Genomic DNA, 23,741 nt, shown 5'->3' with positions numbered 1-23,741 from the left:
AATTTTGTTTGACTGCCAGACAGATTAAAAACAATGATCTTACTCCTCTCTGTGCATGTGCGATCGGGACATGATTCTGTACAATTTGCCAAATGCAGAGTCAAAGTACTGCTTAACTGCAGGTTCGTGCTTCGATTCATACGACAATTCGTGTTTTACAGTGGACAAAATATAACATTCAATTGAAATTAAGCTGTTCCTAGATCATAGACTGACGTCTGTAGACAGACAGACAAAGTGAACAAATTGCTTCACCACACTTTTTGCTTCACGCACGGTGTAACAAACACAGCTAAAAGGAAGGAAAACTTAAAAATATGTTCCTCTCATGTTTTTCTGCAATATTTCTACAATACATGGTGTTTAAAAAAAAATCATTTTAATCAAAGAATGAGTAATTGAGGATTCACTCTGAAAAGTGCAGATGAGCTTCAGCTGGAAGTTTGGATAAGGAAGACTTACGAATTAAAAACGAGATTGAAAGAGGACTTTCTACCATCACAAAGTCAGTGAAGTCCTCAATATCACGACACAGTACTGTATACAGGAAGTCAATTCCATGTCAAGCTGCTATCTCAGCAGTGAGGAATATTGGAGTAAACAAATATATGGTTTCACAAACCAAGATTCTTCGAAAGTATTTGTATTCGAGGAAGGTGAGATGCTCCGCCAGTTCCATTGCATCCAAGTGGTCGAACAGGAGTGAGATGTTGCGTTTGATCCTATTTTCCTTGGGTCGTTGTGTTACCTTCCGGATCCACTCACAAGATGGGCTGTCCAGTGGAACATGCAGGACATGTTATTATAATCGTGACAATTTTAAAATGATATTCTAAGCAAGACTAACCCAAACTTTCAAGAAGCATAACTTATGGTTACAACAGCCAAGCCCATAAATCTCGACATCTGGATTTGAGGATTTTTTTGTATTCAGAGTTGAGGCTCGTGGAAGAGCTAGTACAGTGAATGTATCAGGATGTCACAAACAAAACAGGATGCAAAACACGCATGCATGGGGTGGACAAAATGGATACAGAAGGTAACTCCAAGGAGGGAAAAACTAAAACTGGACGGAGGAGGAATTTGGGTGTGATTCATGAGAGTAGAAAAGATCATTGCTTAGGAAAGAGGATGATCTGAGATGATGGTGAACAGCTGTCTTGAAGACCTGGAGGAAAGAATGAGATAGAAGAGGATGTGGAAGATCATTCCACAGGTGGAGGGGGGAGGGGGAGGGGAAAGAGGAACAAATAAGTGGAGGTGAGCAGTGATCCTGCTTTTAGGTAGTTTCACCAGAAGGGGGTCGATGGTAAACCATGTGAGCTCAACAGACACCTGGGGGTTGGGGTACACAAAGCATGGAAAGAGCAGAGCATGCCAGATCAGAAAGGAGGCGGTGGAATACAGAGAGACCACTGACCTGTCTGCGATGGTGACATGATAGACTCAACTTCAGCATGGGAGATTCTAATGATCTTGAAGGCCTTGGTTTCCACGGCATCAAGATGTGAGGCAGGGGGCTTAGCCCAAAGAGAAAAGCAGTACTCCAATAAGCAGTGGATGAAGGCCTCGTCAGTGGATAAGAGTAGTTCAAGTGTGCCAAGGAAGGACTTTGTACCATGGAGGATGCTCAATTCGCAGCTGCCTTTGGAGGCCAATTTTGAAATGTGCTTTTATTTGCCCATGAAAGATTGTGGCTGATAGTGAGACCGAGGAGTATGAACTTCCGCAAGAGGATTGTTAAAAAAAAAAGTAGATAAGAGGGTTGTCAGATGGTCCTTTCAGAAAGACAAAGTGAGTGTGAGATTTGTCAGGATTGAAAGACATATTTCCAAGTGCTTGACCACCTTATGATTTTCTTAAGGTCTAAAGATAGCAAAGAGACTGCAACCTTCCTGTCTGAAGGATGAGGGGTGTCAACGGCAGAGGGTGTAGTCATCACCAAATATATAAGGAGGATTTTCCAAAGTCATAAAGATTAGGAATAGGACTAGCCCCAGAACAGCCTTGACAGGGAGAGAAGATGAAAGGATTCCGTTGAGAGACACGTTGGCTACGAGAGGAGAGGAAGTCAGTAAGCCATGTCTGAGGTTGGCCTTGGATGCCATTGGCAGACAATTTGGAGAGCAATGCGGGAAACTACACAAAATTTCGATGAAACGTGATGACAACTTTCATCACCCTTAATGTACTAAAGTTTGTTCATGACATTAAAAAAATAAAATAAAAAATCATGGTCGAAAGGAGGCTATTTTTTGGAGGGGGGGGGGGAGGTTGCCCCTCAAATTATGTTTACTTTCTTTTCCAAAACCACACACGTAATTTGGATGAAACTTGACCAGAACCTTCATGAAACACAATCATGTGCGTGCCCAGGGGTATTGCCCAGATTTTTAGTGTCATGTTGAAATGTAAAGAAGAGCAGTTTTCACACTTACATGATGGAAGCGTTTATGATGTTGCAGTGCTGAGAGCCCCCGATTTTCAATGCCAGAACTTTGAACTCTGCCACCTGTTCTGCCAGAACAGTGTCGAACTGGAATACTGCTGGGCATTCCCAAATCCACTGCCTGTGGACAAGTATTCCAAAAGCCTATAGTTCATACCATGATTTGTTCCGTTTTCCAACAAGATGCTGGCACATGCATCTGTTCATTTCCATGTGCCACACTAAATAAATGGCTTTTATGAAATAAATGTGTTAAAAAAACATAGATATTTTTGAGGAACAAAATAAGGGTTAGTCTGTTGTTCCCCCTATCAAAGCAAATAGCTCATGGTTTTGGGATTCCAGGTTTAAATCCCAATATAATGTTGATTTATCTATAATGTACTGTCAACTATGTAAAATTACACCAATAAGTCTTCATGCCCTTGTCGTGCATCTGATACATGTACAAGCTCCTGGAAATCGGCTTTAAATCACAATATTAAATACAGTAATAGCTCATTTAGTGTTCCTGGAGGAGAGAGCGCTAATTGAAAATGCGCTAAATGGGGTCATCACACCATTGTTTATAAGGAGATGCGTTCCCTACATCGTTTTTTTCTGATGCATGAGTGGTATATGAGGGCTTCATTGGGTGAGTGCCATGCAAGTGGTTATGGCATCTAATTTGTACTGCAGGTTATGGGAGCATCCATTAATAAAAAAAAGAAACGGAAGATCCATGACTACTTCAGAGCTATCTCCTTCGATACATGTTATCTGAAGTTGAAAGATATTTCTGAGATATACTTGTTGAAATGAAAAATTTGATTATCAAGAAACTTTGCCACTTTGACAATTGTAGATAATGGAGCTTACAATATTAAATTTATTTATGCAGATTAGGTCATTATCTATCTATAATTCCAGCAATCTCTGTCTGTCTGTCTGTCTGTCTGTCTGTCTGCGACCGCTGTTTATCGACGACCACTGGTCCGATCGGATTGAAACTTGCCAGGAATATTGCTGGTGACCCGAGGATGTGCATTTTCAAGGTTTGATGTCAATCGGACGAGCGGTTCCCAAGTTACAGCCATTTATCTGTGGACCAATGACAGGACACGGTGATATGACGTCACGAATGGCGTCACAATTAATGTTTATTATTATTTTTTTTTTGCACGATTGACGTCACAATTCTTCTTCTTCCTTTGGTATTACGTCACAATCGACGTTGTGGACCTGAGTATGTGCCTTTTCCAGGTTTGATATCGTTCTTCATCCGTTTCAGCTGTTTCCCAAGTGTTTCCCAAGGTTTGAAAGCTGTTTTTTCCAAAGGTTCGAATTGATTGTTCAAATTATTAATTAATCCAAAGGTTTGAATTTGCTCAAGGGAAACAGCTGTTTCCCAAAAGTTTGAAAGCTGTTTTTCCCAAGGTTTGAATTAATTGTTGTGCTTGGTAGACATTTGTGAATACATTTACAGAGAGAGGGGCGAGAGAGGAGAGGGGAGAGAGGAGAGGGGAGAGAGGAGGGGGAGAGAGGAGGGGCGAGAGAGAGGGGCAAGAGAGAGGGGCGAGAGAGAAACGAGAGAGGGGCGAGAGAGGGGCGAGAGAGAGGGGCGAGAGAGGGGCGAGAGAGAGGGGCGAGAGAGAGGGGCGAGAGAGGGGCGAGAGAGGGGGCGAGAGAGGGGGCGAGAGAGGGGTGAGAGAGGGGGACGTCACAATTCAAGAGAGGGGGAGAGAGGAGGGGCAAGAGAGGGGGACGGGAGATGGGGGTGAGAGTGGGGGTGAGATAGGGGAGCGAGAGAGGAGGCGAGAGAGGGAGCGAGAGAGGGGACGAGAGAGGGGCGAGAGAGGGGGACGTCACAATTCAAGAGAGGGGGAGAGAGGAGGGGCGAGAGAGGGGGACGGGAGATGGGGGTGAGAGTGGGGGTGAGATAGGGGGCGAGAGAGGAGGTGAGAGAGGGAGCGAGAGAGGGGATGAGAGAGGGGCGAGAGAGGGGCAAGAGAGTGGGCGAGAGAGTGGGCGAGAGAGGAGGTGAGAGAGCGGGGCGTCACAATTCAAGAGAGGGGGAGAGAGGAGGGGCGAGAGAGGGGACGGGAAATGGGGGTGAGAGTGGGGGCGAGATAGGGGGGCGAGAGAGGGGAGCGAGAGAGGGGCGAGATAGAGGGGCGAGATAGAGGGGCGAGATAAAGGGGCGAGGGAGGGGGCGAGGGAGGGAGAGGGAGGGGGAAGACGTCACAATTCTTCTTCTTCGTTTGATATGACATCACAATTGATGCTGGGGACCTGAGTACGTTTCCGAGGTGTTTCCCAAGTTCTGGCCATTTATGATGCAGTTGGTCTGATCTAATTGAAACAATGCCCCAATCCAGTCGTCATTTACGAGAGCGAAGGAACGAAGCTGCACATACTGGCACGCACCTTCGGGCACGCACCTACGGGCACGTGCCTACGGCCCCGTACTAATTTATAACAAATGTAATTATAACCCTCGCCATTCCCCTCAAGTCTGATGCATCAGCTTGTTGCGAAAGACCAGCTTGTTGGCGAACTCTATCAAGAATTATCCGAGCAAAGACCTTGCCTGGCACTGAGAGCAGCGTCACCCCTCGGTGGTTGTTGCAGTCTTTGCGATCACCCTTCCCTTTCCAGAGAGGGACAACAAGGCCCCTCTTCCAATCAGTTGGGATGATGCCCGTGTTCCAGGCAAAGCACAGAACTGCATTAAATAACATGAGTACAGCATTTCCACCAGCCTTGAGAAGTTCAGCATGGATGCCACAGATCCCTGGAGTTTTACCCCATTTCACCCGGTTCACTGCAGTCTGTGTTTCCACAAACGAAGATGGATCACAGTTGATTGGAGGGTCAGCAATAGGGATAGGAACACCCCTGACATCCAACTCGACAATGAGTGGATTAGTCTGGTACAGCTGCTCAAAGTAACCGGCCCAGCGGGCCTTTCACTTTGGACTCCTCTGTCAAGAGCCCACCACCCTCTGCTCTAACTACAGTACATCGAGACGGGCTTGGAGGAAAGCAAAGTGTGAATTCCCCTGTAAGCAGAACGAAAATCACGACCACAGGTAGGTGATGCTCACAGATTTCTCACATATCAGCCTCCTTGTCCACCCCGAGCGCATGTACAGTTTTATGCCTAAGCTTACTGAACAGCACAGCTCTGCCATTTAGCCTGGCCCTGTGACTCTGGTCAATGGTATCCAGTGTCAAAATTCTTCAAAATTCTTCAACAAAATTCTTCTTCACCCTCCGGACAAAATTCTTCTTCACCCTCCGGTGAGTTCCAAGACATCCAGTGGCAACATCAAGGACGGCGGTCTTGAAGGCACTGCACAACTCTTCAGGATCCCCCAAAGCACCCAGACCCTCCAAATCTCCACTCAGTCTGTTCGCAAACTCCTCAGCTACCCTCTCATCCTTGAGCTTGCTAACATCCAGCCGAGGCTGGGATGGTACCATTCTCCTGGATTTAAGCTGCAACTTCAGAGTTGCTACAATAAGCGTGTGGTCAGTATTAAGGAACTGAGCACTCCGGTAGACCCTGCAGTTCTGGATCATCCACCAGTGACTATCAACGAGCACATGGTCAATCTCCTTTGCCACACCGCCAGCGTTGGAATACCAAGTCCAGCAATGAGCTTGTGGGCGCTGAAACCATGAACCAGCCACCCTAAGTCCATGACTTCTTGCAAAGTCAAGGAACTTAGTGTTATTCTGATTCACAGTTCCAGACCCATGGGGACCAACACATGTCTCATGACCATCGCTATCAGTTCCAATCAATGCATTGAAATCCCCCAAGACTAGAAGAGTATCTCACTTGGGGCCTTGATCAACCACAGACTCGAGCGTGGCATACAATGCATCCTTCACGGTGAGATCACTCACCTCAGTTGTAGCATAAACAGAGTCCAGTAAAATGACACCCAAGGAATGACAAATCCTTAGTCTCATAATACACTCGTTGACCAGTGTTACCTCAATTATCATTGGAGTCAGCTTATTGGACACAGTTACAGCAACTCCTTGGGCATGGTAACCATCAGAGCAACCACACCAATAGTACGTGTCACCACCCACCATGATCTCGCCGCAATCCGGTCTACGAATCTCAGAGAGTGCTGCAATACCGATGTCCAAACGCTTGAGCTCAGATGATAACAGAGACAGTTGATCATCCTCTCTTCGCAATTACATTCCAGGCACCCACCCAAAGGGACCGGCTCAGATTACCCCAAGGAGACCGCCGTCTGGTGGGCAACACCTCAGCACCTCCACAACACACACTTCCGCAATCTGATCCGGGAAGGTGACCCCGTAGTTTCACTCTTATAATCAAAGACTGGGGGTCCTGAAGGCTTTGCCCCAATCCCCTCATCTGGTGAGCGGCTCTACGAAGTGCAGCTGCACAGGAAGTACACCCATGGAGTGCGTTTTCAGATTTATTTTTACTTTTGGAATGTTTTGCGGAATGAAGGGTTTTATGATGGCCTGAGTCCAAATCGGATGGCCAGAATGAAGGAGTGCAAATCCTGCCGCCAACCTCCTAATAACAAGTAATCCAACTGCAGGAGGACGTCCGGAGACACAGTTGGGTGGTGGTAGTCGTATGGCAGCTTAGCTGCCGGGGTAGCTGTCATTTCTTGAAGTGAGACTGTGTCACTGATGCAGTGCCCCTCTACCAGTACACACACTGGAACTGATACTCATTTCGCCGACCTCGGAAGGATGACAGGCTGAGTCAACCCCCTGGTGTATTAATTCAGCGGCTGACGGGGCTTGAACTCAGGACCCTAGGATCCCAAGCCGCCGCCCTAACCACTGAGCCAACACCAGGCTTACACAGTTGGGCACGAGGTATGGATGGCCGTTGGCTCACAAAGAGCTCCTCTGCCCTTTGACAGGTTTTGTTTTTAATCCTGCTGGGTGTCCATATCATACACCCTCCTCACCAAGAAACTTGGTGGGGGAGACGGTTTAGTCACTGACAACACGACCACAAAACAGGTTAGTGCAGGTTTACATGGTACCTGTAGCAAGTCACAAATCTTATCTGACCTGACCTGACCTGACACACATGTGAGGGTGTGAATCCCAGTGAAATCCATCGCAGAATGAAAACGCAATATGATGATGCATGTTTCTCGCTGCAGCAGGTGTACGACTGGGACAGGAAGTTTAAAAGTGGAGTGTGCAGTGTGGCAGACGCTTCTTGCTCGGGCTGGCCTCACACAGCCGACACACCAGAAATGGTTGCAGGAGTTGAGGGCGTGCTAAGGGAAAACCGTCGTGTTACGCTGGATGAAGTGGTCTCCGAATAGAACGTTAGCTTTGGTTCAGCACAACATATTATTCATAACGTGCTGGGGTTCCGCAAAGTGTCCGCAAGGTGGGTGACAACTCACAACCAAACTGAAAGAACTCCACTTTTAAACGTCCTGTCCCAGTTGTACACCTGTTGCAGCGATAAACATACGTCCCCACATTGCGTTTTCATTCTGTGATGGATTTCACTGGGATTCACACCCTCACTTCCAAAGAAACGGATGACCGAACATTGCTCCTCCCTGATGCATGCTTCTCAGGGAGCCGCCATCTTGGAAGTGCTCCACCGACATCATACGCTCAATGTTGCCAGATCTAAAATGTGCAAAACATGACTCTTACTCTTACCCATAGATATAACGTATGTCGTCTACAACTATACACATTACATTCACAAAGTATTTATGTCGCCATTTTAAGGTTACTTATCGACTGCCCCGCGTACTTGCAAATCTTCGATGTTTTATACACCGTGCGCCAGCCCTGCAGTACAGCATGCACTCTTGAATTATAGACGAAAAGACTCCCAAAGTCGTACATCTAAAGACAGCGCAACAATGAGCGAATGGACACCTTTTTGGTTGATGACATACTCCAGGAGAGAGCATTGGTGAAACGAAGGTGCACAGGCCCAACGTTGTATAGAGCTCAGGTAAAGCGAGAGCTCAACAGACTCTCCAACGGCGATTTGTTCACAAAGGGCACGCCGATTAGCACCACCTCACACTTCCACGAACAGCACAATGTTCAACCAGTTTCATCAACTCCAGCTACTCTGCTGTTAATTATTTGAATGTCACCCCAGGCTCGTTCTCACCTAAGCGACATTGATGTACTTTTACAGGTGTCAGGAAGATCTGTTTCAGTTCCTTGGATGCCGCATCAGCTCTCAATCGCCAAAGAGGCTCGGTGTCACAAATAATTTAGAAATCCTCGCAGGTTCGTTCGCACATTAATTAAGTAAGCAAAATTGGCACGATTCCACTCTTGAGGGGTTGAATGGGTAAGGAGGTAATGACAGATTTAGTCACAAGACTTCAACACCAACACAGAACGGCACTACTGTCGTGTAAATAGAACAAACCTGAATCCAAGGAGAAAAAACAAAAACAAAAAAAAAACATTGACTTAATGATGTTCTAACCGTCCAATCTAAAACTTCATTTTATCTGTCCCAGCAGAAAGAAAAAGAAAATGAATGACATCATTGGTGGCAAAGAGTGGTTTGTTGGGACACTGAACAAGTTTCTCTCTTAACTCTTCTTGCCCCAACCTTACTCGATCACCTCTTCTTTCAATGATGAGCATCTCGGCTATCTCGCAGCATAACCATTAATTTGCATTAAAGAGGAAGTTATATTTTCATGCAAAGTATGAAGATGCAATTGGTGGTTATTTTTATTTAATATCTTGCCACAACCAAAGTAGAAATCATAACTTACTTTAGCAGGTAGCAGATTCCCAGTCTGTTTGCTTCGACTCCTGTTCCTTCTTCATACGTTCAATACGGTGAAGGAATAATTTTCATACAAGATAAAAATTTAGTCAGGCCACTTTCAAACAAAATTTATTCATCAATACTTGAAAATATTTTAACCCCAGCATGTTGACAGGATAGCCTAGACTCGAGAGGGACTGCGTGCGCAATTTCCTCTTTGCCCAAAACTGTGTTTGAATCTGTCACCATCATCCTGGTGTCTCACAGGCAAGGAGATTCCTCAATGTGTGTGCCTTCCATCGGATGGATGGAAAGCTGGGTGTCTCCTCTGCTGGCATTAGTTGTTTGACATTTAAGATCCCAAGATGTCTGTGAAGAGTAGGTGAGCTGTTGTCAACACCCTGAATAAATTTCAAATGCCTGCTCTAACTGACATGGGACACTGAATCAGAGACAGCTGTGCTCCGAGGGACGATGCAAACCTGCAGCAATGTGCTGCAAAGCAAATGTTGGTGAATCATACATTCACTGACAGTATGCATCACTGCACTGGAAAGGATATATCGTCATCAGCTTCTTGGCGAATTCCCGAGAACATATGAACCAAGGGTGCATCAGAAGAATCATGTTCAAAAGTGAAGACTGTCCGAACAACCCACAATGTTTATCTGAAAACGAGAATACAAATGTTAGATTTGATACTTCTCATTCATTCCAACCAATATCTTATTGGGGAAGAGAGAGTGGAAACAGGAGGAAGTGGAAGGTGAATACGAGGTTGAAGAGTTGAATGGAGTACGATAAGATGGGAGAACCCCTGGCTTTGTGCTGCTAACACAAGTAAAACCTATTTACAAAAGTGATTTGTTTTCTACTGCATTTGTCAAATATCAAAATGGTCAGCAACCACTCAGTTGCATCTTGGTTACAGTGTCTGCTCTGAGAATGGGAGGTCAGCTGCCTGCCGAGTCAGAACAAAAACTGAAAATGGCATGCACTGTTTCTTTGCTCGATGCTCAGCATTTAGAGGACAGAGCACAGACAACCCTGTGCGCTGGCCTCCTGTCATTTTAGCCCGTCATTGAGGTGTTTTTGATTGCATTCACCCATGTGACATACATATTCATAAAAAAAGATGTATGGTTTGTTGCTTTCTGCACAACACAAGCCTCATACTTGCCCATCTCATCGAGACACAACTTTAGGAGTTCGTCCAGAACCAGCACACGTCTCAGCAGCTGCGTTGTTGCCATTTTACTTTGCTGCACCAAAGGTGGTTGTACCTTTTCCGTGTTTCATGAGCAACTATAAGTGGGATGAAAAAGAAACACGGCAGTAAACATCAAAGTCAGAAAGAAAAGCACAAGGTTTCTTTCTGAAGGACATAACCTTCGAAAGACCATCACCATTGATGGATATAGTTTTATGCCCTTTCTGTTAAGCAACAATGCGAGTTGGTGAGGGGTGAGTGGAATACAAATGTAAAGCCTAGTTGCTTGCATGATCGACATTGAGCTGTCTCAACTTGGTAGGACTCCCAACGCGGTAAGAATTAACTTGAAACTGCCGCTCTGGTAAACCGTGAACAGGATTCACTGCATTTCAAAACATACCATACTTCATATGGGAATGTAAGTCAGGCTGTCCCATTTACACATCGGCCGTGAATGTTCAATATGTTGTTTTATCTAACAAAAACGAGTAGAGCATTGTGTGCTTGAAATCTAGTCAAATTCATGGCTTGCAGTGAGCTTCAATAAACAGCACAACCTGCAATATGCATGCAGGACAATGCTGGATTTGGATGTCACACACACAAGATGGACCAACTGGCCTTAACTTGAGAGTTCACAGAACACCTTACCCGTGCAGTCTTGATAATAGTGTAGTAGATAGTAGAAAAATCGTGCAAATTATGATACAAGCATCAAATTTGGCATTTCTGTTCTGCAGGGCTTTCTGATGAAATCTGCCTGATTGGCCATTTGAAAATCCAAATTTTGAAAAATTTGGATTTTCAAATGGCCAATCAGGCAGATTTGATTAGAATCCCCTGCCCCGCTATAAACAAGGACATGGGCGAGGTCTGTGAGCGGCAAATTTGATTGGTAATGACGACATAAGTGCTGAACACACCCTCGCCTTTGCATGCCCTCGCCGCCGCCGCCTGCCGCGTCCTCGCCCGCGCCCGCCGCGTCCTTGCCCCCGCCGCGTCCTCGCCCCCGCCGCGTCCTCGCCCCCGCCGCGTCCTCGCCTGCACCCGCCGCGTCTTCGCCTCTGCCTGTGCTCTCCGCGTCTTCGCCTCTGCCTGCGCTCGCCGCGTCTTCGCCTCTGCCTGCGCTCGCCGCGTCTTCGCCTCTGCCTGCGCTCGCCGCGTCTTCGCCTCTGCCTGCGCTCGCCGAGTCTTCGCCTCTGCCTGCGCTCGCCGCGTCTTCGCCTCTGCCTGCGCTCGCCGCGTCTTCGCCTCTGCCTGCGCTCGCCGCGTCTTCGCCTCTGCCTGCGCTCGCCGCGTCTTCGCCTCTGCCTGCGCTCGCCGCGTCTTCGCCTCTGCCTGCGCTCGCCGCGTCTTCGCCTCTGCCTGCGCTCGCCGCGTCTTCGCCTCTGCCTGCGCTCGCCGCGTCTTCGCCTCTGCCTGCGCTCACCGCGTCTTCGCCTCTGCGCCTCTGCCTGCGCTCGCCGCGTCTTCGCCTCTGCGCCTCTGCCTGCGCTCGCCCCGCCCATCTTTCCCTCTCTCACCCCTCTGGATGGGCACTTTTTTTTGGCAGTCGGGGCTGCTGCTGGGTTCTATTCCACGGTTTGAAATTTGGGGTTTGGCTTAGGTTGAGAGATTCTGGGGCTTGTCACATTTCATTTTTAAAACATGTGCTGAAATTAAATCAAGCATGGGTGAAACTGGAGAACTTTTGAAAAAAACTGTAAAAAGGAGATTTTCCTCGGAGGGTCAGGGGGTATATGCTCCCCAGAAAAATTGATGTTAAAATATGCATTTTGGTGGTGATCCTGTCCATATTGTAACACCAACCACAACAAAAAATGCAAATGAATGTGATATTTAGGGAAGAATTTTGTTTTTGTTTTTATTTCACCTGAGCATTCATTTCTGAAGCCTGGTGTTGGCTTAACCGTCAGGGTGGCTGGCTTAAGATATTAGGGCCTCCTGCTGTTGAATTAACAACAGGTGGCTTAACTCAGCCCATCATCTTCCTGAGGTGAGCAAAATGAGTCACAGCGGGCAATGTTTTGAAATGAGTCACGGCGAGGGTGCCGCGGGCGCAGGCAGCGGTGAGGGTGCCACGAGGGCATGTGGAGGCGAGGGTGTGTTCAGCACTTACGTCGTCATTACCAATCAAATTTGCTGCTCACAGACCTCGCCCATGTCCTTGTTTATAGTGGGGCAGATAACAGCAATTTTTGAGAGGAATCGTGCAAATGATGATACGAGCATCAAATTTGACACATTTGTTCTCCAGGGGATTCTAATCAAATGTGCCTGACTGGACATATACGGTAATTAACCAATCCAATCCTTTTTCTCTTACACTCACACACACACACACACACACACACACACACACACACACACACACACACACACACACACACACACACACACACACACACACACACACACACACACACACCATTTCCGTCAGCGAAGCGAAGGGTCGTATCAGCGTTGACCAGCGGTCGTTGTCGAACGTATAAGCAATGGGAATGTCTGAAAGGAGTTCAAATGCCACAAGGGAATGGTAAGTTTCCGAGGTACTTCACTGAACAGCCCTCTGGAACTATGCAGCGCCGAATACAGGAATGTTGATGAAGGAGCCAAGAAGAAAGACTTCGGACTCTTCAGACAAGCTTCACCAACGCGAGATGTGCAAGGTACCACAAAGGCAAAGAAGAGCTCTTTACACTCGAGCCACACGAAGGTGCCAATATCAATTAAAGAATCGTTACCAGAGAAACTCCACAAGTCTTGCCCTTTTCAGCACAACACCAGGTACAGAAGATCTCTGTGGAGTGGAATGCGTTTGATGAACACCAACAAATGGCAATCGTTCGCGCCCAGAATGCCAAGCAGGCAGATCTTTAGCGAGGAAGGAAAAGACGTCCGAGGTGTTTGGAAAACCGAGTCTATCCTTTGTTCCAACCACAACCGAACAGCCTGCTTGGCTCTCTTCCGGTTGCACCCATTTCCAGAAAACCCCTGATCAAACCGAGCTCGAGAACATAGTTACGGTTTTGGGGGTTGATGAAATGATGTAATAGTCCAGATAGGATTGTATAGTGTAACATGGTCCGTGGACGGGTAGAAGCACATGAATGTATTTAAGTCAGGGAGTCTGTCAGCTTAAGTGTTATGTGTCACCGCACGAGGGGCGGTGCAGTGTTAATTAGCTTAGGGAGTAAAAATAAGTTCCCCTGTACGTGATTACCCTCTGTGATTTTCCCAATGTTTTTATCTTCCAAGTATGGCCGTAAGCTAGCGACAGAGTCCTGAAACAATGACAACAAGAAAAGCCCAGCTTTCCTGGGTTCGGAGGCAAGGAGGCTATGCCCCGAGGACAGAGGCTAAGAGAGGAGGATCGTGAAAGCGAAGTGTGCGGTGCTTGGAGAAGGCGGAGAGTGTGCTTGAAAAAGACCGAGAGGAGATTACGACTGCAGGGTGTGCTGGCGGAAAGGCACTAAAGGCATGCTTGGCAAGGGTGCACACCTAAATTGAGCAGATCGAGCGGATTTGTGCACATCTGGAGCTGATCGAGGAGGTGCTGGCAGGAATTGTGTATTTGGAGTTTGTAAGGCTGCAGTCGGCGGCGAGGCGCAATCCTGTCTGCACGTACCAGGGCCTGGCTGAGTACCAGTGCTTTGAAAGGGGGAATTATTTTCGTTGTTACCCTTTGTCTGTGTGTGCGAGGCCCCGATCGTAGAAGTTGTTCATTGAATTTGTGCATTGTTGTCTTTATGATCTTCATTGTTGTCCTTGCGGATATTTGTGCTTTATTCAAGAATCCATGTCAAAGAGCGTGTCAGTCTCCAAGGAATAAGGACCGCTCGACCATCCCTGGAGGTTGGTCAGTGTTGGCTGCCTGGCTACCACAAATTTAGGTAGTAGGATTCGAACCCCAGCTCCCCTACAACTGCTGACAGGAGCGGGGTTCGAGGCCGGCCAACTTCACCACAATATTTACGTATTTTACATGAAAGGCAAAATGATGCCGCCACAGATCTCAATGGCACGTAAGTTCTTCTCGACCTTTTGTGAAAAGATTGAAGAAGAATTCTACCGAAGGATAAATAGTAAGCCCCATCTCGGTGATAACTCAAACAGTCTGATATTGTAAATCGCCCACGAGGGATGAAAGAACGCCACAGCCTTCCATTCTATTCCGATTGGGTGAAACTCAGTGTCCCCGCCTTTTGCTCTTCCCCGCCCCTTTATATAATTTCCTCTGTCTTCTTTAAACTCATTATCTATGTTTTCATTCCAAACATAATTCCAATTACAAATTAATACTACACCATTAATATAACAAAATAAAATGTTAACTTTTGGGCTTGTGCTTGGTGGCAGGTGTGGCTGCTGGAGGGGGTGTCCATTTGAGCGGGGGTATTTTGTGTGACCCCCTCCTTTGGAGAGTTCCAGTTCCAGATTGGGTAAACAGGGTGGCAGCCGCAGTTTGAGTCGCATACCTCAACGGAAGCTCATGTTATAATCTCTTTAAAAATGGTACGTGTTGTTTGAAAGTGACGGGTGGTATAATTGCTGTTCTGTTTGAATGTACCCCAATTTGTTCAATCCAAAACTAATGCCGGCAGACAGGACCAACTCCCTCCCTCCCCAATCCTTTCTTTCCTTTTCTTTCACACACACACACACACACACGCACACGCACACGCACACGCACACGCACACGCACACACACCATTTCCGTCAGCGAAGTGAGTGGTGGTATTTGCTCGTGATAAAAAAAAATGGTACACGAGTATGTCTATTAATTATGTACCATTGGAACATCATTGCCGTATATGTCCATTAATTACGGATTATTGAAATGTGAATACATTTATTAATTCCATACTATTAGAAAGTACATTTTAGCCCTTTATACCCTTTCAATCCCTTAGACCTTCTTTGACATTTTAAGACCCTTTAGAGCAGTGTTTCTCAAGGTGGGGCGTGGCAATATTTTGGTGGGGCATGAGGATTCAAAACTCTTTTCAAGACCAAAGGAACCATGATGTGACTGTCTGAGGAGAGCGAAAAGAAATACCCAAACTCGACTACTTTGGCAAGGGAAATATTGATAAATTTTCCATCATCTTATTTCGTCGAATGTGGATTTAGTGTTGTTACCGATTTGCTGGAAGCGAAGAGAAATCGACTGGAAATCACGAAACGTTGCGATTTAAGGCTGAAACTGACAAAATTGGTTCCTCACATCAAACAAATCTGCAGCCAGCGTCAAGGGCAGGACTCCTATTGAAGTGAGGAGCAATTGAATAAAATTTGCAATAAAGCTTTAATAAAGCCTTTTGAATACATATGTAGTATATACTGTTGTGTTTCCAATCATGGTGGGGCGTACGAATTTTTTGAAAATCAAAGCGGGGCGTGGGACAAAAAAAGGTTGAGAAACACTGCTTTGGAGGTTAAATTGCACCCTAAAGATCCTCTGAGACCTTTTGACCTTTTCAGCCATTTTGCCATTTTGACCTTTCATTTATAAATCATTCCATGTGTTAGCCACACAAAACAAATCCCGGTGAGAGTCCGCAATCTTTGATTGCTTTTTCTAGTTGTCCTTAGAGTGGATGAAATTGTCAGATGCTTTGACATTAGCTCCAGAACGCCACATTGGAGCAATGAAGAGAAATCCACTTCAAGTGCTTCTCAGGGTCATGTGCATCTGATGCAGCCAACTCTCTCCTCAATGTATGCAGCTGCTTGCTCCAGTGTCACAAAACAATGCTCAACAAATTGGGGAAGCAGGGTGCCAGTGTAATCTACCAGATCCAAAGTTGGACCCTCCTTCATCACTTTGACCATCCTCTCACCTTCAATCCCCCCCCCCCCCGACAAAGTATGAGACATTATGTATAATTTATCAAGTTTGATATGCACAATAATATAGGAGACTTCCCTCTATAATCTGTTCATGTCACCAGCGATTTTGGCCAATGCAAGATTCAAAAGTGCTGAATATTTTTGTCGTCAAATTATTGTACAAATACATCATATTGTTGTGGTTACCAGATTCGCAAACCACCATTCAGGTCCCTTAGGTGAGGTATCTCGGTAAGTGCATGTGTAGTTAGGCCCAAACCCGTTGTCTAGTGGGAATACATGTCATTTATACGTGCTGCGACTCTTCAGGATAGCCGTTTTTCTTTTACTATCTTTATTTTGGACCAACCGCCATGATCACAACCACAACATCAACCACCAACCACAACGCCGCTTCACCACAACCGCCATGACCTTTACCGTCGCAACTCGCCACCATCGCATCACCGTCATCTCGCGCCACTCATGGGCACCGATGCTGGACTCGTGTAGGGCGCACGTTGAACAGCGTGTACAAAACCACGGATTTTCTGCTTCAAAAACGGATCCAAAACGACACACGCCCACTTTTTGCCGTCCAATCGGTGAGCGAGGGGCGAATTGGCCCCGCCCCCAGGGCGATCGATATATGCAAATTTGTGGATCAAAAAGCCTTCACGCCCACTTTTTCTCGGGCCAATGGGGAGCGAGTTGAAAGGTCAAAGGGAGGGGGTCAAAGGCGAAGTTACGGGGGGATAAAAGGACCGTGTTCGTCAGTCAAAGGAGTAGTAAAAGTCGGAACGAGGCGAAGGAGTCGGAACGAGGTGAGGGAGTCAGCAGAACGAGTAGTAAAGGTCGGAACGAGGCGAAGGAGTCGGAACGAGGTGAGGGAGTCAGCAGAACGAGTAGTAAAGGTCGGAACGAGGCGAAGGAGTCGGAAGAGAGAGTCAAGACTTCGCGGGCGGTGGAGCTGCTCGTCGTGTGCGTTGAAGTCGGAACGGAGGGGACGAGCTGTGGAGAGGCGGCGAGGGCGGACGAGGGGTGCTCGCGTCGTGCAGGGAGCTGCACCCCTGGGAGGCCGGCAGCGCGACCTGGCCGAGGTGGAGACGCTCGTCGCATATAAAAGATCCTCCATACCCCGAGCATCAGCAACCCCCTCCTGTTTCCCCCCCCGCGCTGAGATAGTGCGACCAAGGGGGCCCCGTCCCCACCCCCTGCCAGGCACTGTCCACGAGGCCCGCGGGTTGCGGGGCCATCGCGCGCTCCGCGTCTCATCACCAGACGGGTAGGCCCGACTCTGGTCTCGGCCCCAGGCCTACCTCATTCTTGAGGGTATTTCTTTTCCTTGGTTTTGGGTATGTGTTGTCGGCGCCGTCTGTGAAGTAGAATTGTATAAGTGTTGCCGTGTGCTCGGTAGTCGGAATTAGCTCTGCACTGTGTTTTCACTTTTGTGTTTGCTTTTGTGTAAATGGAATTGTGTTTTCTTTTTGTGTGCATTTGGTGGAATTGTATTTGTGTGCTTCCCGTGTGCCGAGAATAAATGTGCTTTATTGTTGAACTGTTTCCCGCTTCGCTTCGTCTTTTCCCCATTGAACCCCCATCTTGCTTCACGTAAAGGGTTGGTAGTGGGCTGAATACGCCCGATAATTAATCGAACCGTCGAGGTCGACGATAACACCGCTCGGTTATTCTGATAGTACGGAACGGGTCGCTTATGGCCCGTGTCCGAAGTCGACCTGCGGCGAGGTGCGATCGCCCGGTCTACCCTCCGCGTGGGTACTTAGGTAGTCTGAATTTGGCGAGCAACCCTATCCCACGCGGGGGCTGATTGGCTCGATCGCGGTGAGACCGAAAGGTCCACCCGTGACTGGTTCCCGGCGTTAGTCCGAGAGGGTCACGACTGGATTGTCCGTCCGGTGGGCGACGTGCCGCGATTCGAGTTACGTGGCCGTCGCACGCCGGCGGGCGCGAAGACCGCAACACTGGTGTCAGGTCGTGCGATACAAATTCATCGCCCTCCTCGCGGCACTGCAATCGGAGAACAGGAAAACGGGCTCTCCTGTCTCCAGCTAAATTCACGGGAATCGGGCCAGGGGTGAGAGACGCGACCACCGATTTCCTCCAAATTACGAGCGAGTTAAATTAACCCTTCACGAGAAGCAAGATGGCGTCTCAAGGCGAGCGGGAGCCGGGGGTATTAGAAATGTATATGTGTAATAATGTAGAGTCCATGGTCCAGGATGGAATCCCCGAGCAGGAAATGTTGATTGTGCAGGAACACGGACTCGCCCAACTGAACCCAGGGCCCGAGGCGGCAGCGGCCGCGGTGTATGACACCTCCCCCCCCCCTCTCCACCAAGACCCTTCCCCAACCCTTGCCGAAACGGCTCAGCTGAGTGCATCCAACATGGTCTAGCTATAGCCATGCTGGCGGCAATGAACAAACAAATGAATGAAGTGAAAACGACGATGGATACAAATACAAATGAAATAAAAAACGAAATGAAAGGCATGAACGAAACGATGGATGCGAATACACAGCAAATGAGGGAGGAAATGAAAGAACTACGGGGTGAGACGCAGAACATGGGCCGATGCCTGCAGGCGGGCATGAAGGCCGTGACCAGGGAGCTGGGAATGGCGACTTCACGTGTGGGAGCAAACGAGCTGGGTGGGGGTGCAACGGCTGACAGGCCCGCGGTGGAGGCGGGTGAAAAAATAATTCGTGGAACGTGTTGGGCGAGGGTCGTGACGATGACCGAAAGGGAAAAATTAAATGGGGAGACCAAAACGTGTGAGACGAGACACGAGGTGACGACAACAGAAATAATAGTTGAGACAAGGGAGGTAAAGGGTGAAGAGTTGGCAGAGACACGGGAGATGGGAACGATAGAGGGAAGACTACACGATGAAGACGGGGTAAGTGACGCGCACGCACACACGGAGGTAGTGGAGGACAATGGGGGTGAGCTCGCGGAGCGTGTGGGGACCCGGTGCGAGCAGCGGGATGGCCTCCTCCAGGAACGAGGGGAGGGAGTATGCCCCCTTGAGGCGAGTCACGACCAGGTGAGTTCGGTCGTGTTTTGCGAGGTTGAGGGGACGAGTGCTGTGGACGGGTGCACGGAGAGCTTGGGGGGTATAGAGGCCCAGGAGACCCTTGTGGGGACACGAATCCCCAGTGTGGTTGTCCCTGTGTGTGTGGTGCAAGGTGTGAGTGCGTCCCCGTGTGTGGAAGCGACCCCGTGTGTAAGTGGTGTGGTGGCGATGGTGCCGGAGTACGTGCTTCCCAGCACGCCGTGTGTGGATGAGGCACGGAGTATGAGTGAGGAACCGCGGGTGAGTGCCCCCGCGTGTGTGGATGACGCACCGCGGTTAAGTGCCCCCGCGTGTGTGGGTGAGGCACCGTGTGTGGATGAGGAACCGCGGTTGAGTGCCCCCGCGTGTGTGAGTGAGGCACGAGTGAATGGAGCACCACGTGTGAGTGGTATGGGTTGTGCAAGGGAGACCGTGTGTGTGAGAGAGCGGTATGAGAGGGAGATGTCGGTTGGCATGCGGGAGCACGCAGCCGCGTCTCCCGGTGTGAGTTTAATGGTGTGGACTGTGTAAGTGTCGACACGCAGGTGTGCGTGGGTTGAATGGAGACGGAGACGGCGACATGAGAAGAGAGAAAGCCGAGTAGCGGCTGTAGTTGTTTCGAGGACCGTGCCGGGTTCACCCAGCAGTGAGCACGCGGTTCGTGCTGTGCAACGCACGAGACCGCCACGTGCTCGCTTGCGAGAGTGAAGTCCCGGTCCGGAAACGCACGCGGTGGATTTGCCGATCCCGCGGACGGACAAAGTTAGGCAGGTAAATGGATTTGGACCGGACGGGTTCTCAACGCGATCGTGTGTGTTAAGCTCCAACGGGCAGGGCACATGTGTTCGCGTGGGGAACCCCTCGAGACGTGTGGCTTGTGTTTTTTTTTTATATGCGCACGGTGACGTCATGGCTGCACGTGTGGTTGGAATCCGGCAGGAGGGGTATCCCGGCCGATGGTACCGTCCAAGGAGGGACGAGGAACACGTGCAGCTGCATGACGTCACGGGCAGGTGTAAAGTGCGCGAGCTCTGAGTTGCCGCGCAGGTGCTGCGCATGGAAAAAAAAAAAAAAGCAAGCCTCACTTTCGGGTGTACAGGATTCCTGGGCAAGGGGTGAAAGACCCCCTTGAGCCGGGGCACAGGATGGAAACTAGTTAGGGGGAAGGGTTAGCTTAGTTAGACCGACTTCATGGGGCAGGGGTAAGTCCTCATGGAGTCCGTGGAATGGATTAGTTAGAGGGATTGTAGCCAGATTAGGTTGGGAAATAAAATGATTTATTGGAGACAGAGACAGACTGGTGAGTGTGTAGAGGGGACGTAGCTCAGCTACGTAGTGTTAAAAGGAACGTGCTACTAGTTTAAGGGACGACGTGGGAGCACGAGTTAGTTAGGGGATGTAGTTAGAAGGATGGCAGAGTTCAGTGGTGTGTGTGTTGAAGAGTTGGTGAGTTGTGAGGCATGTGCTTGGTGAGTGAGTGAGGCCAGCGGGTCTGTGTGTGTGGAGTGAATGGGGAATGCATGGTGCGATGAGTGATTGGGGGAGGAGTGACTCCCGCCCAAGGGACCCCGGGGTCAGTGTAGAGTGAGTTAGCTGGGTTAGTCAAATTGAAAAATGGAGGTCGTTTTGCTGTTGGTGGGAAAGTAGGCTCGAGACCCATTTGAGGGGTGCAGGAGCCCTGTTGACGGGCTTGGGAGCGTGGCTGCGAAAGGTGAGTATCGCTGAGTGGGTACCCGGGCACCAGGCTAGTCGGCCGCGGTAGGCCAAGGGCCCATGGGGGCCGGGATAGAGTAGTGGGCACGGGTGCGCCTGCTTGGTGCGGGGGCCCGGGGCGCCATTAGCCGCGTGGGCAGTGCAGTGGGCACGGGTGACCTCGGAAAGGGGCCCGGAGGCCGGCCTGCCACGTGTGCGTTTCAGGGGAGGTGCCATGGGGGCACTTCCCGGTGTTAGGGAGCTGGTAGGCTCGGAGGCAGTGTAGTGCCCGGGGGCGCCATAGCGGGAGAATCGGCAGAGGGTCGTGCCTGCCAAAGGGAGCCACGTGTCCCAGCCAGGAGACCGTGTGAGGGCACGGAGGGAAAATTGGGGGGCGAGGCCCGAAATTGTGAGGACACCAACACAGGCGACGGGAATCTGGGTTGTTAGAACCAATAGTTTAAGCGAGAGGCGCTTGTTGAAAGCCCCGGGGTAGTTTAACAGTTAAATGGTTAGGTAGATTAGAGATGTACCCCCTCCGCACCATCCATCCCCTCGCTGTCGTTGTGGGCCGCTGGACCCACTTGGTGTTAAGATCGCCGAACTCTGGGGAGGCCATTCTGAGGCTTCGTTGGGCCTCGACACAGGACGTTAGCTCTCCCTTATTCCCCTCCAGGAAGGGAACGTAGGGGTTGGGAGTAGGCTAGGTGACAGGATAGGGTAGCCGAACAAGGACGATAAAGGGGGTTAGGGGACGATTTATAGTGGGGAAGTAAAAATAAAAACAACAAAAAAAAAAATAAGTTGGGGCTAAATTGGGGTTTGACAAATTAAGGGAGTGGGTATGTACAGTGACAGGCAAAGGCGATAGGTGGGAGGGAGACAGGAAGGTAGGTCCGAGCCCGCCTTCCAAGTGGCCAGCACCACCGCACTCCCTCCACCAACCTCCACTGAACGGCAAAGGCTAGCCAACTCCATCGGCTGGCCGTGTTTTTCTTCGAGGCGGAGGCCGGCCAACTTCATCGGCAGCTGTTGTTTTGCTGCAAGGCCTGTGCTATCGGCTGGCCGTGTTTTGCTGCAAGGTCTGTGCCGGCTGGATCGTCTGCAGCTGCTGTGCTGCAAGGCCTGTGCCATCGGCTGGCCGTGTTTTGCGTCAAGGCCTGTGCCGGCCAGTTCATCTGCCGGCTGTGTTTGCCTGCAGCGCCCTTATTCTGCGGGCTGTGTTGCCTGCACCTTTGCCATGCCATGCCCACTGCCCATGTTCACCAGCCCCGTTCAATTTTGCTTTGCCCCCCCCTGTTCATTTCCATGTGCGCCAGGATCAAGGCAACAGTTTGCAAGCTGCGAGAACTGCCCTGTTGGCAGCTACAACACGGGCCTGCAGTGGCGGCCCGTGCACCGTGTTTGTGTTCATGCATCCATTCGTTGTGCTCATTGCGTGTGCCACTTGAGCTGGCACGGAGACTGCGTTGTGCAGCCCATGCACCGTTGTGGTTCACTGAGTTCAGTAAAAAGGGAAGGCCTTGGACTGCGTGTGAGCAGCCAGCCACGTTCCCTGTCACCTGCATTGTTCTGAGCCAGAGACTGCATGCGGGCAGCCTGGCTCCCTGCTAACTGCTTTTCTTTTGCAGAGTTCAGTGATCCTGGGCCATGGTTTAGTGTAAAATTTGTAAGTTAAGGTTAAGATGTACTGTAAATATGAGTGCGCCCCCGGCATGTATGTCTTAGCGCCGGCAATTTTATTTAAGTCGTCCGTGTGAGTGAGTTTGTTTAGATAGTTACGCAGCCCTTAGGTTATTTATTTTGGGGACACGAATACCATGAATGTCGCACTCAGGGATCCGTAGGTAAAATGTACTAGGGGAAAACTACACATGATGGCACACGAAAATTTGACGACTCGGGACGAGTCTGTAAAAAGGGAAGGGGGTAGTGTTGTGGTTACCAGATTCGCAAACCACCATTCAGGTCCCTTAGGTGAGGTATCTCGGTAAGTGCATGTGTAGTTAGGCCCAAACCCGTTGTCTAGTGGGAATACATGTCATTTATACGTGCTGCGACTCTTCAGGATAGCCGTTTTTCTTTACTATCTTTATTTTGGACCAACCGCCATGATCACAACCACAACATCAACCACCAACCACAACGCCGCTTCACCACAACCGCCATGACCTTTACCGTCGCAACTCGCCACCATCGCATCACCGTCATCTCGCGCCACTCATGGGCACCGATGCTGGACTCGTGTAGGGCGCACGTTGAACAGCGTGTACAAAACCACGGATTTTCTGCTTCAAAACGGATCCAAAACGACACACGCCCACTTTTTGCCGTCCAATCGGTGAGCGAGGGGCGACTGGCCCGCCCCCAGGGCGATCGATATATGCAAATTTGTGGATCAAAAGCCTTCACGCCCACTTTTTCTCGGGCCAATGGGGAGCGAGTTGGAAAGGTCAAAGGGAGGGGGTCAAAGGCGAAGTTACGGGGGATAAAAGGACGGTGTTCGTCAGTCAAAGGAGTAGTAAAAGTCGGAACGAGGCGAAGGAGTCGGAACGCAGGTGAGGGAGTCAGCAGAACGAGTAGTAAAGGTCGGAACGAGGCGAAGGAGTCGGAAGAGAGAGTCAAGACTTCGCGGGCGGTGGAGCTGCTCGTCGTGTGCGTTGAAGTCGGAACGGAGGGGACGAGCTGTGGAGAGGCGGCGAGGGCGGACG

At 49.4% G+C, this 23,741-nt stretch overlaps 1 protein-coding gene across 5 annotated transcripts in view; it reads right to left on the bottom strand.

Annotated features, from left to right (window-relative positions):
* LOC147018344 (ras guanyl-releasing protein 3-like) overlaps window positions 1-23,741 on the bottom strand; it is an 88,557-nt gene that overhangs the window by 55,364 nt on the left and 9,452 nt on the right. For 4 of the 5 annotated variants that reach the window (XM_085897915.1, XM_085897914.1, XM_085897918.1 and 1 more), the window contains exons 2-6: window positions 10,399-10,523; window positions 9,781-9,886; window positions 9,223-9,279; window positions 2,439-2,570; window positions 623-773 (exon numbers count right to left, since the gene is read on the bottom strand). In XM_085897915.1, the coding sequence (XP_085754041.1) occupies window positions 623-773; window positions 2,439-2,570; window positions 9,223-9,279; window positions 9,781-9,886; window positions 10,399-10,471 (519 nt within the window). In that variant the 5' untranslated portion in view covers window positions 10,472-10,523. Of the gene's footprint in view, window positions 1-622; window positions 774-2,438; window positions 2,571-9,222; window positions 9,280-9,780; window positions 9,887-10,394; window positions 10,524-23,741 lie in introns of those variants that run through there. The other variant, XM_085897917.1, reaches the window with a different exon arrangement.

This window comes from Eptatretus burgeri, chromosome 10, assembly GCF_056783735.1.
Source record: "Eptatretus burgeri isolate ZD-2024b chromosome 10, Ebu_testis_v1, whole genome shotgun sequence".
Classification (NCBI taxonomy): domain Eukaryota; kingdom Metazoa; phylum Chordata; class Myxini; order Myxiniformes; family Myxinidae; genus Eptatretus; species Eptatretus burgeri.
The sequence above is the reverse complement of the archived record's forward strand: the minus strand, read 5'-3'. Positions and strand labels throughout refer to the sequence as shown.